The sequence below is a fragment of the Salvelinus namaycush genome, unplaced genomic scaffold, assembly GCF_016432855.1.
Source record: "Salvelinus namaycush isolate Seneca unplaced genomic scaffold, SaNama_1.0 Scaffold2969, whole genome shotgun sequence".
Taxonomy (NCBI): domain Eukaryota; kingdom Metazoa; phylum Chordata; class Actinopteri; order Salmoniformes; family Salmonidae; genus Salvelinus; species Salvelinus namaycush.
The window spans coordinates 12,948-30,460 of NW_024059862.1; the positions used below are offsets into that span (position 1 = coordinate 12,948).

General features: G+C 47.4%; 1 protein-coding gene across 1 annotated transcript; it reads right to left on the reverse strand.

Moving 5' to 3' along the window:
- Nucleotides 1-1,768: 1,768 nt before the first annotated feature.
- Nucleotides 1,769-16,237, reverse strand: LOC120039738 (serine/threonine-protein phosphatase 2A 55 kDa regulatory subunit B gamma isoform-like; the record flags this gene model as incomplete). The annotated part of the gene is made up of 8 exons (XM_038985137.1): nucleotides 1,769-2,175; nucleotides 2,807-2,882; nucleotides 4,142-4,233; nucleotides 4,408-4,577; nucleotides 5,590-5,754; nucleotides 11,597-11,774; nucleotides 12,235-12,347; nucleotides 16,054-16,237. Coding segments are annotated over 8 exons (1,221 nt in total), but the record flags the coding sequence as incomplete, so codon positions are not given.
- Nucleotides 16,238-17,513: the final 1,276 nt, after the last annotated feature.

Here is a 17,513-nt window from a genome sequence, read left to right on the forward strand (position 1 = left end):
CCAGGTGTCTAGATGTGCCCAGATGGGTCACCAGGTGTCTAGATTCATCCAGATGGGTCACCAGGTGTCTATATTCATCCAGATGGGTCACCAGGTGTCTAAATGCATCCAGATGGGTCACCAGGTGTCTAGATTCATCCAGATGGGTTACCAGGTGTCTGAATTCATCCAGATGGGTCACCAGATGTCTGCATTCATCCAGATGGGTCACCAGGTGTCTAGATTCATCCAGATGGGTCACCAGGTGTCTAGATTCATCCAGATGGGTCACCAGGTGTCTAGATGTGCCCAGATGGGTCACCAGGTGTCTAGATTCATCCAGATGGGTCACCAGGTGTCTAGATTCATCCAGATGGGTCACCAGGTGTCTGAATTCATCCAGATGGGTCACCAGGTGTCTAGATTCATCCAGATGGGTCACCAGGTGTCTAGATTCATCCAGATGGGTCACCAGGTGTCTAGATTCATCCAGATGGGTCACCAGGTGTCCAGAAGTGCCCAGATGTGTCACCAGGTGTCCAGAAGTGTCCACTCTCACCAGCTGTGTGTAAAGGTGTCCGGTGTAACCAGGTGTGCTGAGGTGTTGTGATCATAAAGGGAATCCGTTAAACGGGACGTCTAGTGACGTGCTGTTGACTTAAACAACAATACAAACAGTGATTGGATCCACACACACACATACACACACACACACACACACTCACCACCTTCCTCTGTCTTTAGACACCTTAGATGGCGAACTTAGGCCTGTCCAACTCTTTCCCCTTATAGACTGATCTCAGGCCTGTCCAACTCATTCCCCTTATAGACTGATCTCAGGCCTGTCCAACTCATTCCCCTTATAGACTGATCTCAGGCCTGTCCAACTCATTCACCTTATAGACTGATCTCAGGCCTGTCCAACTCTTTCCCCTTATAGACTGATCTCAGGCCTGTCCAACTCATTCCCCTTATAGACTGATCTCAGGCCTGTCCAACTCATTCACCTTATAGACTGATCTCAGGCCTGTTCAATTCATTCACCTTATAGACTGATCTCAGGCCTGTCCAACTCATTCACCTTATAGACTGATCTCAGGCCTGTCCAACTCATTCCCCTTATAGACTGATCTCAGGCCTGTCCAACTCATTCACCTTATAGACTGATCTCAGGCCTGTCCAACTCTTTCCCCTTATAGACTGATCTCAGGCCTGTCCAACTCATTCACCTTATAGACTGATCTCAGGCCTGTCCAACTCATTCACCTTATAGACTGATCTCAGGCCTGTCCAACTCATTCACCTTATAGACTGATCTCAGGCCTGTCCAACTCTTTCCCCTTATAGACTGATCTCAGGCCTGTCCAACTCATTCCCCTTATAGACTGATCTCAGGCCTGTCCAACTCATTCACCATATAGACTGATCTCAGGCCTGTCCAACTCATTCACCTTATAGACTGATCTCAGGCCTGTCCAACTCATTCACCTTATAGACTGATCTCAGGCCTGTCCAACTCTTTCCATGGAGGGACTAGTCTCTGATGTTCTTGTTATTTCCTTTCAATTTATGTCCAACAATCAATGCGTGTGCCCGTGTGTGTGTGTGTGTGTGTGCCCGTGTGTGTGTGTGTGCCCGTGTGTGTGTGCGTGCCCGTGTGTGTGTGCGTGCCTGTGTGTGTGTGTGTGTGCGTGCCTGTGTGTGTGTGTGTGCCCGTGTGTGTGTGTGTGCCCGTGTGTGTGTGTGTGCCCGTGTGTGTGTGTGTGTGTGTGTGCCTGTGTGTGTTTAACGACTACTTCTCAATACTGTTCCTGTGTCTGTGTCTGGACCCTGTCCTAAATGGACCTAAATGGTATTTGAACCCAGGTCTGGACCCTGTGTGTCGGGGCTGACCCGGTGCTAAATGGTATTTGAACCCAGGTCTGGACCCTGTGTGTCGGGGCTGACCCGGTGCTAAATGGTATTTGAACCCAGGTCTGGACCATGTGTGTCGGGGCTGACCCGGTCCTGGAAGATGTAGAGGTTGTTGGTGGAGGCTATGGCGATGATGTTCTCCTCGGGGTGCCAGGCCATGTGGAGGATCTTCTTAGTGAAGTCCAGACTGTCCACCCCCACGTCGCCGCGACGACGCTTGCCCCCGGTGTAGATCCGTCGCGTCCGCAGTACAGCTCGCGGCTTACTGGTCTCTCGCCACGCCTCCAGGGAGGGTAGAGAGAGAGGAGAGGAGAGAGGAGAGAAAGAGAGGACACGTTTAGAGCGGGAAAATTGAAATCTGGACCAGAAAGTCGTTTCATTATTTTCCTCTGATCAGATTAGACCTGGTGACATCATCAGCCAGCAGTTCTCCACACTGGGATTTCAGTAGCACGGAGACTTACGTTAGCGACTTACGTTAGCGGCTTACGTTAGCGGCTTACGTTAGCGACTTACGTTAGCGAGTTACGTTAGCGACTTACGTTAGAGACTTACGTTAGCGACTTACGTTAGCGGCTAACGTTAGTGGCTTACGTTAGCGATTTACGTTAGCGACTTACGTTAGCGGCTTACGTTAGCGGCTTACGTTAGCGACTTACGTTAGCGAGTTACGTTAGTGACTTACGTTAGAGACTTACGTTAGCGACTTACGTTAGCGGCTAACGTTAGCGGCTTACGTTAGCGATTTACGTTAGCGACTTACGTTAGCAACTTACGTTAGCGGCGTACGTTAGCGGCGTACGTTAGCGGCGTACGTTAACGACTTACCTTTGTGAGTTACGTTAGCGAGTTACGTTAGCGACTTACGTTAGCGACTTACGTTAGCAGCTTGTGTGTTTGTATATATGCTTACCTCCAGGGTCACGCCCCGCCCCGTCTCCCTGTCAAACATCCGGAAGAAGCTGTTGTACGCCCCCGTCATTATCACGCTGATGAGAGGGGAGAGGAGGAGGGAGAGGAGGAGAGAGAGAGGTAGTAGAAGGAGGAGAGAAGATGGAAGGGGGGAATGAAAGAGGGACAAAGAGAGGGAGAAGAAAAGGAAGAGTTGGGACAGGAAGAGGAGGAGCGATGGAGAGAGGGAAGAGTGAGGTTGGGACAGGAAGAGGAGGAGAGATGGAGAGAGGGAAGCGTGGGGTTGGGACAGGAAGAGGAGGAGCGATGGAGAGAGGGAAGGATGGGGTTGGGACAGGAAGAGGAGGAGCAATGGAGAGAGGGAAGGATGGGGTTGGGACAGGAAGAGGAGGAGAGATGGAGAGAGGGAAGGGTGGTTGGGACAGGAAGAGGAGGAGCAATGGAGAGAGGGAAGGATGGGGTTGGGACAGGAAGAGGAGGAGAGATGGAGAGAGGGAAGGGTAGAGTTGTGACAGGAAGAGGAGGAAAGATGGAGAGAGGGAAGGAGAGAAGGGATTGATTTATCTGTGGGATAAAGCCTCAGAGTAGACAAAGCTCTTCTCTGGGATTGATTCATCTGTGGGATAAAGTCTCAGAGTAGACCAAGCTCTTCTCTGGGATTTGATTTATCTGTGGGATAAAGTCTCAGAGTATACGAAGCGCTTCTCTGGGATTGATTTATCTGTGGGATAAAGTCTCAGAGTAGACGAAGCTCTTCTCTGGGATTGATTTATCTGTGGGATAAAGTCTCAGAGTAGACCAAGCTCTTCTCTGGGATTTGATTTATCTGTGGGATAAAGTCTCAGAGTAGACAAAGCTCTTCTCTGGGATTGATTTATCTGTGGGATAAAGTCTCAAAGTAGACGAAGCTCTTCTCTGGGATTGATTTATCTGTGGGATAAAGCCTCAGAGTAGACGAAGCTCTTCTCTGGGATTGATTTTTGTCTGTGGGATAAAGTCTCAGAGTAGACAAAGCTCTTCTCTGGGATTGATTTATCTGTGGGATAAAGCCTCAGAGTAGACAAAGCTCTTCTCTGGGATTGATTTATCTGTGGGATAAAGCCTCAGAGTAGACGAAGCTCTTCTCTGGGATTGATTTATCTGTGGGATAAAGTCTCAGAGTAGACGAAGCTCTTCTCTGGGATTGATTTATCTGTGGGATAAAGTCTCAGAGTAGACCAAGCTCTTCTCTGGGATTGATTTATCTGTGGGATAAAGTCTCAGAGTAGACAAAGCTCTTCTCTGGGATTGATTTATCTGTGGGATAAAGTCTCAGAGTAGACGAAGATGCACACACCTGTCGGAGCTGTTCCAGACACACTCGAACTTGTCAAATATGCAGTCGTTCTCGTACAGAGAGCACAGCTTAGTCCTCAGGTAGTCATGAACCTACAGAGAGACAGACATGAGAGAAGAAGGGAAGGAGAGAAGGAGAGAGGGAGAGGGAAGGAGAGAGTGTTGACAGAATTTTCCAAGCCATTCATTTAATGTGTGTGTGTGTACATGCATGTGTGTTTCTGCGTGTGCCTAGTGTGTGTGTGTGTGTGTGTTTAGCGGGCTGACCTGGTAGGTTTCGACAGGGCCTTTCTCCATGTGTAAGTCCCACACCTTGGCCGTCAGGTAATCCCTGGTCAGCAGGTACCGCCCGTTGTGACTGAACTTCACATCCGACACCGACGACACGATCTCAGAGAAGAATGAACGACTTCCTGGGTCCTCTGGTTCCTCAAAGACTGGAGGAAGAGAGAGAGGGAGGTGGAGATGAGAAAAGACAATGGAGAGGAGACAGGGAGGAGAGGAGATGGGGAGGAGAGAGGAGACGAGGGGAGAGGAGAGTAGAGGGGAGGAGGGAGAGGAGATGAGGGGAGATGAGAGGAGGGAGGGGAGAGGAGAGGAAAGGGAGAGGAGAGGGGAGAGGAGAGGGGAGATAGGGAGGAGAGGGAGATGAGAGTGGAGAGATGAAGAGAGGGGAGGAGAGAGGGGAGAGGAGAGGTAGAGGAGACGAGGGGAGAGATGAGGAGAGGAGATGAAGGGAGAGTGGGAGGAGAGAGGAGTGTAGAGAAGAGGAGAGATGGATATCACAATTTAGGGGGGTAAATTTCAATCTGGACCTGAGGCCAGTTCTACTGCTGATTTAAATGAAGGGCTGATTTAGACCTGGGACACCATGTGGGTGGAAGACAGTTCTACTCCTGATTTAAATGAAGGACTGATTTAGACCTGGGACACCATGTGGTTGGAAGCCAGTTCTACAGCTGATTGAAATGAAGGGCTGATTTAGACCTGGGACACCATGTGGGTGGAAGACAGTTCTACTGCTGATTGAAATGAAGGGCTGATTTAGACCTGGGACACCATGTGGGTGGAAGCCAGTTCTACAGCTGATTGAAATGAAGGGCTGATTTAGACCTGGGACACCATGTGGGTGGAAGCCAGTTCTACAGCTGATTGAAATGAAGGGCTGATTTAGACCTGGGACACCATGTGGGTGGAAGCCAGTTCTACTGCTGATTTAAATGAAGGGCTGATTTAGACCTGGGACACCATGTGGGTGGAAGCCAGTTCTACTGCTGATTTAAATGAAGGGCTGATTTAGACCTGGGACAACACGTGGTTGCAATTAATTAACAGGCAGAACAGAATCAGCAGTAGTCATCCTCTGGACCTGGAAGAGTAAGATTTAAATACCCATAATTTAGAGACTGACAGCAATCGCTTTTGTATTCCCGTATGTCCTCAACTCACGTTTGGTGTGTTTGTCGCAAAGTGCCGAGGCCCTCATGTCACAGAGACGTAGAGTTCCCTTACTGCTACTGTAGACAAACAGGTGACAGTGGTGAGGATGGAACTCTGCTGCTGTTATCACCTCAGTTAGCTCCTCCATGTTGGCTGGCTTGATGTCCACTATGTCTGGAGGAGAGATACTCAGGTAGAACAACACAGGACTATGTCTGGAGGAGAGATACTCAGGTAGAACAACACAGGACTATGTCTAGAGGAGAGATACTCAGGTAGAATAACACAGGACTATGTCTGGAGGAGAGATACTCAGGTAGAATAACACAGGACTATGTCTGGAGGAGTAGATACTCAGGTAGAATAACACAGGACTATGTCTGGAGGAGAGATACTCAGGTAGAACAACACAGGACTATGTCTAGAGGAGAGATACTCAGGTAGAATAACACAGGACTATGTCTGGAGGAGAGATACTCAGGTAGAATAACACAGGACTATGTCTGGAGGAGTAGATACTCAGGTAGAATAACACAGGACTATGTCTGGAGGAGAGATACTCAGGTAGAACAACACAGGACTATGTCTGGAGGAGAGATACTCAGGTAGAACAACACAGGACTATGTCTGGAGGAGAGATACTCAGGTAGAACAACACAGGACTATGTCTAGAGGAGTAGATACTCAGGTAGAATAACACAGGACTATGTCTAGAGGAGATATACTCAGGTAGAACAACACAGGACTATGTCTAGAGGAGAGATACTCAGGTAGAACAACACAGGACTATGTCTGGAGGAGAGATACTCAGGTAGAACAACACAGGACTATGTCTAGAGGAGAGATACTCAGGTAGAACAACACAGGACTATGTCTGGAGGAGAGATACTCAGGTAGAATAACACAGGACTATGTCTAGAGGAGATATACTCAGGTAGAACAACACAGGACTATGTCTAGAGGAGTAGATACTCAGGTAGAACAACACAGGACTATGTCTGGAGGAGTAGATACTCAGGTAGAACAACACAGGACTATGTCTAGAGGAGAGATACTCAGGTAGATGGATGTGGTGGATGTAGCTAGCCTGATTAACTGTACAGTAGATGGATGTGGTGGTTGTAGCTAGCCTGTTTAACTGTACAGTAGTAGATGTGGTGGTTGTAGCTAGCCTGATTAACTGTACAGTAGATGGATGTGGTGGTTGTAGCTAGCCTGATTAACTGTACAGTAGTAGATGTGGTGGTTGTAGCTAGCCTGATTAACTGTACAGTAGTAGATGTGGTGGTTGTAGCTAGCCTGATTAACTGTACAGTAGATGGATGTGGTGGTTGTAGCTAGCCTGTTTAACTGTACAGTAGTAGATGTGGTGGTTGTAGCTAGCCTGATTAACTGTACAGTAGATGGATGTGGTGGATGTAGCTAGCCTGATTAACTGTACAGTAGTAGATGTGGTGGTTGTAGCTAGCCTGATTAACTGTACAGTAGATGGATGTGGTGGTTGTAGCTAGCCTGATTAACTGTACAGTAGTAGATGTGGTGGTTGTAGCTAGCCTGATTAACTGTACAGTAGATGGATGTGGTGGTTGTAGCTAGCCTGATTAACTGTACAGTAGTAGATGTGGTGGTTGTAGCTAGCCTGATTAACTGTACAGTCGTAGATGTGGTGGTTGTATCTAGCCTGATTAACTGTACAGTAGTAGATGTGGTGGTTGTAGCTAGCCTGATTAACTGTACAGTCGTAGATGTGGTGGTTGTATCTAGCCTGATTAACTGTACAGTAGTAGATGTGGTGGTTGTAGCTAGCCTGATTAACTGTACAGTAGATGGATGTGGTGGTTGTAGCTAGCCTGATTAACTGTACAGTAGTAGATGTGGTGGTTGTAGCTAGCCTGATTAACTGTACAGTAGTAGATGTGGTGGTTGTAGCTAGCCTGATTAACTGTACAGTAGATGGATGTGGTGGTTGTAGCTAGCCTGATTAACTGTACAGTAGATGGATGTGGTGGTTGTAGCTAGCCTGATTAACTGTACAGTAGTAGATGTGGTGGTTGTAGCTAGCCTGATTAACTGTACAGTAGTAGATGTGGTGGTTGTAGCTAGCCTGATTAACTGTACAGTAGTAGATGTGGTGGTTGTAGCTAGCCTGATTAACTGTACAGTAGTAGATGTGGTGGTTGTAGCTAGCCTGATTAACTGTACAGTAGATGGATGTGGTGGTTGTAGCTAGCCTGATTAACTGTACAGTAGTAGATGTGGTGGTTGTAGCTAGCCTGATTAACTGTACAGTAGTAGATGTGGTGGTTGTAGCTAGCCTGATTAACTGTACAGTAGTAGATGTGGTGGTAGTAGCTAGCCTGATTAACTGTACAGTCGTAGATGTGGTGGTTGTAGCTAGCCTGATTAACTGTACAGTAGTAGATGTGGTGGTTGTAGCTAGCCTGATTAACTGTACAGTAGATATATGTGGTGGTTGTAGCTAGCCTGATTAACTGTACAGTAGTAGATGTGGTGGTTGTAGCTAGCCTGATTAACTGTACAGTAGTAGATGTGGTGGTTGTAGCTAGCCTGATTAACTGTACAGTAGTAGATGTGGTGGTTGTAGCTAGCCTGATTAACTGTACAGTAGATGGATGTGGTGGTTGTAGCTAGCCTGATTAACTGTACAGTAGTAGATGTGGTGGTTGTAACTAGCCTGATTAACTGTACAGTAGTAGATGTGGTGGTTGTAGCTAGCCTGATTAACTGTACAGTAGTAGATGTGGTGGTTGTAGCTAGCCTGATTAACTGTACAGTAGTAGATGTGGTGGTTGTAGCTAGCACCTAAACTTAATCAACCTTGTCACACGCACGCACACATGTATGACCGTGAGCACACACACACACACACACACACACACACACACACACACACACACACACACACACACACACACACATTCTATTTGCAGCGGGCGCAGTGTGTCTTAGTGGAGTAGAGAGTATAGAGTAGGGAGTTGACACTGAGTGAATTATTGAAACTTCTCTGTCGATGTTTTCTAGGTCATCGTCCTGTTATGGTAGAGTGGTGTTGCCTGTTTCAACACGACAGCCTACAGATGGAGGAGCTTCATTTCCTAACCCTATCTGTTATGGTAGAGCCTGTTTCAACACGACAGCCTACAGATGGAGGAGCTTCATTTCCTAACCCTATCTGTTATGGTAGAGCCTGTTTCAACACGACAGCCTACAGATGGAGGAGCTTCATTTCCTAACCCTATCTGTTATGGTAGAGCCTGTTTCAACACGACAGCCTACAGATGGAGGAGCTTCATTTCCTAACCCTAACCCTATCTGTTATGGTAGGGCCTGTTTCAACACGACAGCCTACAGATGGAGGAGCTTCATTTCCTAACCCTAACCCTATTTGTTATGGTAGAGCCTGTTTCAACACGACAGCCTACAGATGGAGGATCTTCATTTCCTAACCCTATCTGTTATGGTAGAGCCTGTTTCAACACGACAGCCTACAGATGGAGGAGCTTCATTTCCTAACCCTATCTGTTATGGTAGAGCCTGTTTCAACACGACAGCCTACAGATGGAGGAGCTTCATTTCCTAACCCTAACCCTATCTATTATGGTAGAGCCTGTTTCAACACGACAGCCTACAGATGGAGGAGCTTCATTTCCTAACCCTATCTGTTATGGTAGAGCCTGTTTCAACACGACAGCCTACAGATGGAGGAGCTTCATTTCCTAACCCTAACCCTATCTGTTATGGTAGAGCCTGTTTCAACACGACAGCCTACAGATGGAGGAGCTTCATTTCCTAACCCTATCTGTTATGGTAGAGCCTGTTTCAACACGACAGCCTACAGATGGAGGAGCTTCATTTCCTAACCCTAACCCTATCTGTTATGGTAGGGCCTGTTTCAACACGACAGCCTACAGATGGAGGAGCTTCATTTCCTATCCCTAACCCTATCTGTTATGGTAGGGCCTGTTTCAACACGACAGCCTACAGATGGAGGAGCTTCATTTCCTATCCCTAACCCTATCTGTTATGGTAGGGCCTGTTTCAACACGACAGCCTACAGATGGAGGAGCTTCATTTCCTAACCCTAATCCTATCTGTTATGGTAGAGCCTGTTTCAACACGACAGCCTACAGATGGAGGAGCTTCATTTCCTAACCCTATCTGTTATGGTAGAGCCTGTTTCAACACGACAGCCTACAGATGGAGGAGCTTCATTTCCTAACCCTAACCCTATCTGTTATGGTAGGGCCTGTTTCAACACGACAGCCTACAGATGGAGGAGCTTCATTTCCTAACCCTATCTGTTATGGTAGAGCCTGTTTCAACACGACAGCCTACAGATGGAGGAGCTTCATTTCCTAACCCTAACCCTATCTGTTATGGTAGGGCCTGTTTCAACACGACAGCCTACAGATGGAGGAGCTTCATTTCCTAACCCTATCTGTTATGGTAGAGCCTGTTTCAACACGACAGCCTACAGATGGAGGAGCTTCATTTCCTAACCCTATCTGTTATGGTAGAGCCTGTTTCAACACGACAGCCTACAGATGGAGGAGCTTCATTTCCTAACCCTAACCCTATCTGTTATGGTAGAGCCTGTTTCAACACGACAGCCTACAGATGGAGGAGCTTCATTTCCTAACCCTAACCCTAACTGTTATGGTAGAGCCTGTTTCAACACGACAGCCTACAGATGGAGGAGCTTCATTTCCTAACCCTAACCCTATCTGTTATGGTAGAGCCTGTTTCAACACGACAGCCTACAGATGGAGGAGCTTCATTTCCTAACCCTAACTCTATCTGTTATGGTAGAGCCTGTTTCAACACGACAGCCTACAGATGGAGGAGCTTCATTTCCTAACCCTATCTGTTATGGTAGAGCCTGTTTCAACAGGACAGCCTACAGATGGAGGAGCTTCATTTCCTAACCCTAACCCTATGTGTTATGGTAGAGCCTGTTTCAACACGACAGCCTACAGATGGAGGAGCTTCATTTCCTAACCCTATCTGTTATGGTAGAGCCTGTTTCAACAGGACAGCCTACAGATGGAGGAGCTTCATTTCCTAACCCTAACCCTATGTGTTATGGTAGAGCCTGTTTCAACACAACAGCCTACAGATGGAGGAGCTTCATTTCCTAACCCTATCTGTTATGGTAGAGCCTGTTTCAACACGACAGCCTACAGATGGAGGAGCTTCATTTCCTAACCCTAACTCTATCTGTTATGGTAGAGCCTGTTTCAACACGACAGCCTACAGATGGAGGAGCTTCATTTGATCACCTCGTTGCAGAACAACTTTCCTGCCAATGAAGGACATTTTAAACTTGTATTTGAGTATTTGAGGTTAAAAAGGCTTCCACACGTTTGTCATTTTCCACTTTGAAATGTCAAACTTGAGATCTCCTTCTGAAAAATGTATCAACCCTTACAAACATGTCCATTAATTTTAATCCATATAATAACTCACATTTTGTATAAATGTTTTTTTAATTGAACCTTTATTTAACTCGGCAAGTCAGTACAGAACAACGTCTTATTGACAATGACGGCCTACCGAGGAAACAGTGGGTTAATTGCCTTGTTCAGGGGCAGAACGACAGATTTGTACCTTGTCAGATCAGGGATTTTATCTTTCTTTAATTACATTTTTTATTTCACCTTTATTTGAACAGTACCAGCACCTAAAATGAGTACCGGTACCTATTTCTGTCTGAGTCAGGCACTGTATAGAGTTATTCAGTATACTGCTCCTCCCCCTAACAATCCTGTGTGTGTGTGTATGTGTGTGTGTGTGTGTGTGTGTGTGTGTGTGTGTGTGTGTGTGTGTGTGTGTGTGTGTGTGTGTGTGTGTGTGTGTGTGTGTGTGTGTGTGTGTGTGTGTGTGTGTGTGTGTGTGTGCGTGTGTGTGTGTGTGTTTCCGCGCGCGCGCGCGTGTGTGTGTGTGTCTCCACACCTGTGTGTGTGTGTGTGTGTGTTCCTCTCCCAGTGAAGGATACTGAAGCTGCGGTCTGTGATCCCCAGATGCCACATGTTGATCCTCAGGTCATCAGCTGACAGGTACGTCTCTCCGTCACTGTTGACCGATATGGAGTTAACATGGTAGGTATGACCATTGGAGAACACCCTCCTAGGACGCACCTCCACCATCAGGTCTGTAGGTCTCAACACAGGAACCTGGGAGGGAGGGAGGGATGGAGGGAGGGGAGGAGGGAGGGGAGGAGAGGGAGGGAAGGAGGGAGCGGAGGGAGGGAAGGGGGAGGGAAGGGGGAGGGAGGGAGGGAGGGAGGGAGGGAGGGAGGGAGGGAGGGAGGGAGGGGAGGAGAGGGAAGCAGGGAAGGAGGGAGGGAGTGGAAGGGAGGGGAGGAAGGAGGTAGGAGGAGGGAAGAAGGTGAGCGGGAGGGGGAGAGAGGGAGGGAAGAAGGTGGGCGGGTGGGGGAGAGAGGGAGGGAGGTAGAGAGTGGGAGGGAGGGAGGGAGGTGTGCGGGGAGAGAGAGAGGGTTAGGGACCAGGGGATGGGCTGAATGAGGGACAGAACAAGAGCTGTGTGTGTGTGTGTGTGTGTGTGTGTGTGTGTGTGTGTGTGTGTGTGTGTGTGTGTGTGTGTGTGTGTGTGTGTGTGTGTGTGCGTGTATACCTGTAGTGATGTGACTGTAGAGATGTCCTTCATCCTGCCCTCCTCATCTTTCAGGTTGTAGCCTTCCGGTTGCTTGTCTCGCTCACTCACCTTCCACAGCTTGATGGTCTTATCTGACGCACACACACACACACACACACACACACACACACACACACACACACACACACACACACACACACACACACACACACACACACACACACACACGTACAAACACACGTACAAACACACACACACACACACACACACACACACACACACACACACACACACAAACACACGTACAAACACACACACACACACACACACACACACACACACACACACACACAGAGATAATGTTTGAGACCAAGGCAGGCTGCTTCCTGTCTGTAATCTGGAGGAAACAGCTGTAAACGGTTCAGTTTCCTCCTTTCATTTAACACCACGAGAGGAGTGGACATTCACAACTATAAGATGTTGCACAATATTTAAATATGATATATATTTTGAAATATAATATAATCTCCCTCTTTTCTGAATGTTTATTGGTAGTGAATGCAAGTTTATGTGTGAGTTTGCGTTGAGCAGGAAGTATGGAATTATGGGTCATGTAGTTTACTGGCCGTTCTCAGTGTTCTATTAGGGGACGAATATCGGTAATAAACTCAACTGATCGTTGGTGGAGAGTAGGATTACGGGTAGTCAACTGACAGTTTGTGGCAAGGAGGATTATGGGTAATGTAGTTTGTGGAAAGGAGGAATTATAGGTGGTCTTCTGCTAGGGGAGGATTATGGGTTGTGTAGTCTATTGACTGTTGGTGGAAAAGAGGAATTATGGGTAGTGTGGTCTACTCACAGTTGGTGGAAAGGAAGATTATGGGTAGTGTTCTGATAGAGGAGGACTATGGGTATTGTTCTGATAGAGGAGGACAGTGGGTAGAGTTCTGATAGAGGAGGACTATGGGTAGTGTTCTGATAGAGGAGGACTATGGGTAGTATTCTGATAGAGGAGGACTATGGGTAGTGTTCTGATAGAGGAGGACTATGGGTAGTATTCTGATAGAGGAAGGAGGACTATGGGTAGTATTCTGATAGAGGAGGAATATGGGTAGTATTCTGATAGAGGAGGACTATGGGTAGTGTTCTGATAGAGGAGGACTATGGGTAGTGTTCTGATAGAGGAGGACTATGGGTAGTATTCTGATAGAGGAGTATGGGTAGTATTCTGATAGAGGAGGACTATGGGTAGTATTCTGATAGAGGAGGACTATGGGTAGTGTTCTGATAGAGGAGGACTATGGGTAGTGTTCTGATAGAGGAGGACTATGGGTAGTGTTCTGATAGAGGAGGACTATGGGTAGTATTCTGATAGAGGACTATGGGTAGTGTTCTGATAGAGGAGGACTATGGGTAGTGTTCTGATAGAGGAGGACTATGGGTAGTATTCCGATAGAGGACTATGGGTAGTGTTCTGATAGAGGAGGACTATGGGTAGTGTTCTGATAGAGGAGGACTATGGGTAGTATTCCGATAGAGGAGGACTATGGGTAGTGTTCTGATAGAGGAGGACTATGGGTAGTGTTCTGATAGAGGAGGACTATGGGTAGTGTTATGATAGAGGAGGACTATGGGTAGTATTCTGATAGAGGAGGACTATGGGTAGTATTCTGATAGAGGAGGACTATGGGTAGTGTTCTGATAGAGGAGGACTATGGGTAGTATTATGATAGAGGAGGACTATGGGTAGTGTTATGATAGAGGGGGACTATGGGTAGTGTCTGATAGAGGAGGACTATGGGTAGTGTTCTGATAGAGGAGGACTATGGGTAGTGTTCTGATAGAGGAGGACTATGGGTAGTATTCTGATAGAGGAGGACTATGGGTAGTATTCTGATAGAGGAGGACTATGGGTAGTGTTCTGATAGAGGAGGACTATGGGTAGTATTCTGATAGAGGAGGACTATGGGTAGTGTTCTGATAGAGGAGGACTATGGGTAGTGTTCTGATAGAGGAGGACTATGGGTAGTATTATGATAGAGGATAGAGGAGGTCTATGGGTAGTATTATGATAGAGGAAGACTATGGGTAGTGTTCTGATAGAGGAGGACTATGGGTAGTATTCTGATAGAGGAGGACTATGGGTAGTGTTCTGATAGAGGAGGACTATGGGTAGTATTCTGATAGAGGAGGACTATGGGTAGTGTTCTGATAGAGGAGGACTATGGGTAGTGTTCTGATAGAGGAGGACTATGGGTAGTATTCTGAGAGAGGAGGACTATGGGTAGTGTTCTGATAGAGGAGGACTATGGGTAGTATTCTGATAGAGGAGGACTATGGGTAGTGTTCTGATAGAGGAGGAGTATGGGTAGTATTCTGATAGAGGAGGACTATGGGTAGTGTTCTGATAGAGGAGGACTATGGGTAGTATTCTGATAGATGAGGACTATGGGTAGTATTCTGATAGAGGAAGGAGGACTATGGGTAGTTTTCTGACAGAGGAGGACTATGGGTAGTATTCTAATAGAGGAGGACTATGGGTAGTGTTCTGATAGAGGAGGACTATGGGTAGTGTTCTGATAGAGGAGGACTATGGGTAGTATTCTGATAGAGGAGGACTATGGGTAGTGTTCTGATAGAGGAGGACTATGGGTAGTGTTCTGATAGAGGAGGACTATGGGTAGTGTTCTGATAGAGGAGGACTATGGGTAGTATTCTGATAGAGGAGGACTATGGGTAGTATTCTAATAGAGGAGGACTATGGGTAGTGTTCTGATAGAGGAGGACTATGGGTAGTGTTCTGATAGAGGAGGACTATGGGTAGTATTCTAATAGAGGAGGACTATGGGTAGTGTTCTGATAGAGGAGGACTATGGGTAGTATTCTAATAGAGGAGGACTATGGGTAGTGTTCTGATAGAGGAGGACTATGGGTAGTGTTCTGATAGAGGAGGACTATGGGTAGTGTTCAGATAGAGAAGGACTATGGGTAGTATTCTGCTAGAGGAGGACTATGGGTAGTGTTCTGATAGAGGAGGACTATGGGTAGTATTCTGATAGAGGAGGACTATGGGTAGTGTTCTGATAGAGGAGGACTATGGGTAGTTATCTGATAGAGGAGGACTATGGGTAGTTTTCTGATAGAGGAGGACTATGGGTATTGTTCTGATAGAGGAGGACTATGGGTAGTTTTCTGATAGAGGAGGACTATGGGTAGTGTTCTGATAGAGGAGGACTATGGGTAGTGTTCTGATAGAGGAGGACTATGGGTAGTATTCTGATAGAGGAGGACTATGGGTAGTGTTCTGATAGAGGAGGACTATGGGTAGTGTTCTGATAGAGGAGGACTATGGGTAGTATTCTGATAGAGGAGGACTATGGGTAGTGTTCTGATAGAGGAGGACTATGGGTAGTATAGTCTGCTGACCGTTGGTGGAGAGGAGGGTTATGGGTAGTGAGTCTACTCACCGTTGGTGGAGAGGAGGGTTATGGGTAGTGAGTCTACTCACCGTTGGTGGGAGCGGAGGGTTATGGGTAGTGAGTCTACTCACCGTTGGTGGAGAGGAGGGTTATGGGTAGTGAGTCTACTGACCGTTGGTGGAGAGGAGGGTTATGGGTAGTGAGTCTACTCACCGTTGGTGGAGAGGAGGGTTATGGGTAGTGAGTCTACTCACCGTTGGTGGAGAGGAGGGTTATGGGTAGTGAGTCTACTCACCGTTGGTGGAGAGGAGGGTTATGGGTAGTGAGTCTACTCACCGTTGGTGGAGAGGAGGGTTATGGGTAGTGAGTCTACTCACCGTTGGTGGAGAGGAGGGTTATGGGTAGTGAGTCTACTCACCGTTGGTGGAGAGCAGGAAGTGGGCGGCGTTCTGCTGTGACAGCCATCGTATCTTGTTGATCTTCTCCTCGATCTCCAGACTCTTCAGGTAGTCAAAGTCAGGCTCGTGGCTCTGGAAGGTACTGTACACATTATACTCCCCCGACTCCCCCGTCTCCCCCACCTGCTCCAACTCCCCTTTAGGCTGGAAGAGGAGAGGAGAGGAGAGGGGGTAGGGGGAGAGGAGAGGAGAGGGGGTAGGAGGAGAGCAGAGGAGAGGAGAGAGAATATAGCGATATAGTAACGACTTCCATACCACACTGACGATATACTGACTAGACACTAGCTAGCACACTGACGATATACTGACCAGACACTAGCTAGCACACTGACGATACACTGACTAGACACTAGCTAGCACACTGACGATATACTGACCAGACACTAGCTAGCACACTGACGATACACTGACCAGACACTAGCTAGCACACTGACGATACACTGACCAGACACTAGCTAGCACACTGCCGATACACTGACCAGACACTAGCTAGCACACTGACGATACACTGACCAGACACTAGCTAGCACAATGATGATATACTGACCAGACACTAGCTAGCACACTGACGATATACTGACCAGACACTAGCTAGCACACTGACGATACACTGACCAGAAACTAGCTAGCACAATGATGATAAACTGACCAGACACTAGCTAGCACACTGACGATACACTGACCAGACACTAGCTAGCACACTGCCGATACACTGACCAGACACTAGCTAGCACACTGACGATACACTGACCAGAAACTAGCTAGCACACTGACGATACACTGACCAGACACTAGCTAGCACACTGACGATACACTGACCAGACACTAGCTAGCACACTGACGATACACTGACCAGACACTAGCTAGCACACTGACGATACACTGACCAGACACTAGCTAGCACACTGACGATACACTGACCAGACACTAGCTAGCACACTGACGATACACTGACCAGACACTAGCTAGCACACTGACGATATACTGACCAGACACTAGCTAGCACACTGACGATATACTGACCAGACACTAGCTAGCACACTGACGATATACTGACCAGACACTAGCTAGCACACTGACGATATACTGACCAGACACTAGCTAGCACATTGACGATACACTGACCAGACACTAGCTAGCACACTGACGATACACTGACCAGACACTAGCTAGCACACTGACGATACACTGACCAGACACTAGCTAGCACACTGACGATATACTGACCAGACACTAGCTAGCACACTGACGATATACTGACCAGACACTAGCTAGCACACTGACGATATACTGACCAGACACTAGCTAGCACACTGACGATATACTGACCAGACACTAGCTAGCACACTGACGATATACTGACCAGACACTAGCTAGCACACTGACGATACACTGACCAGACACTAGCTAGCACACTGAC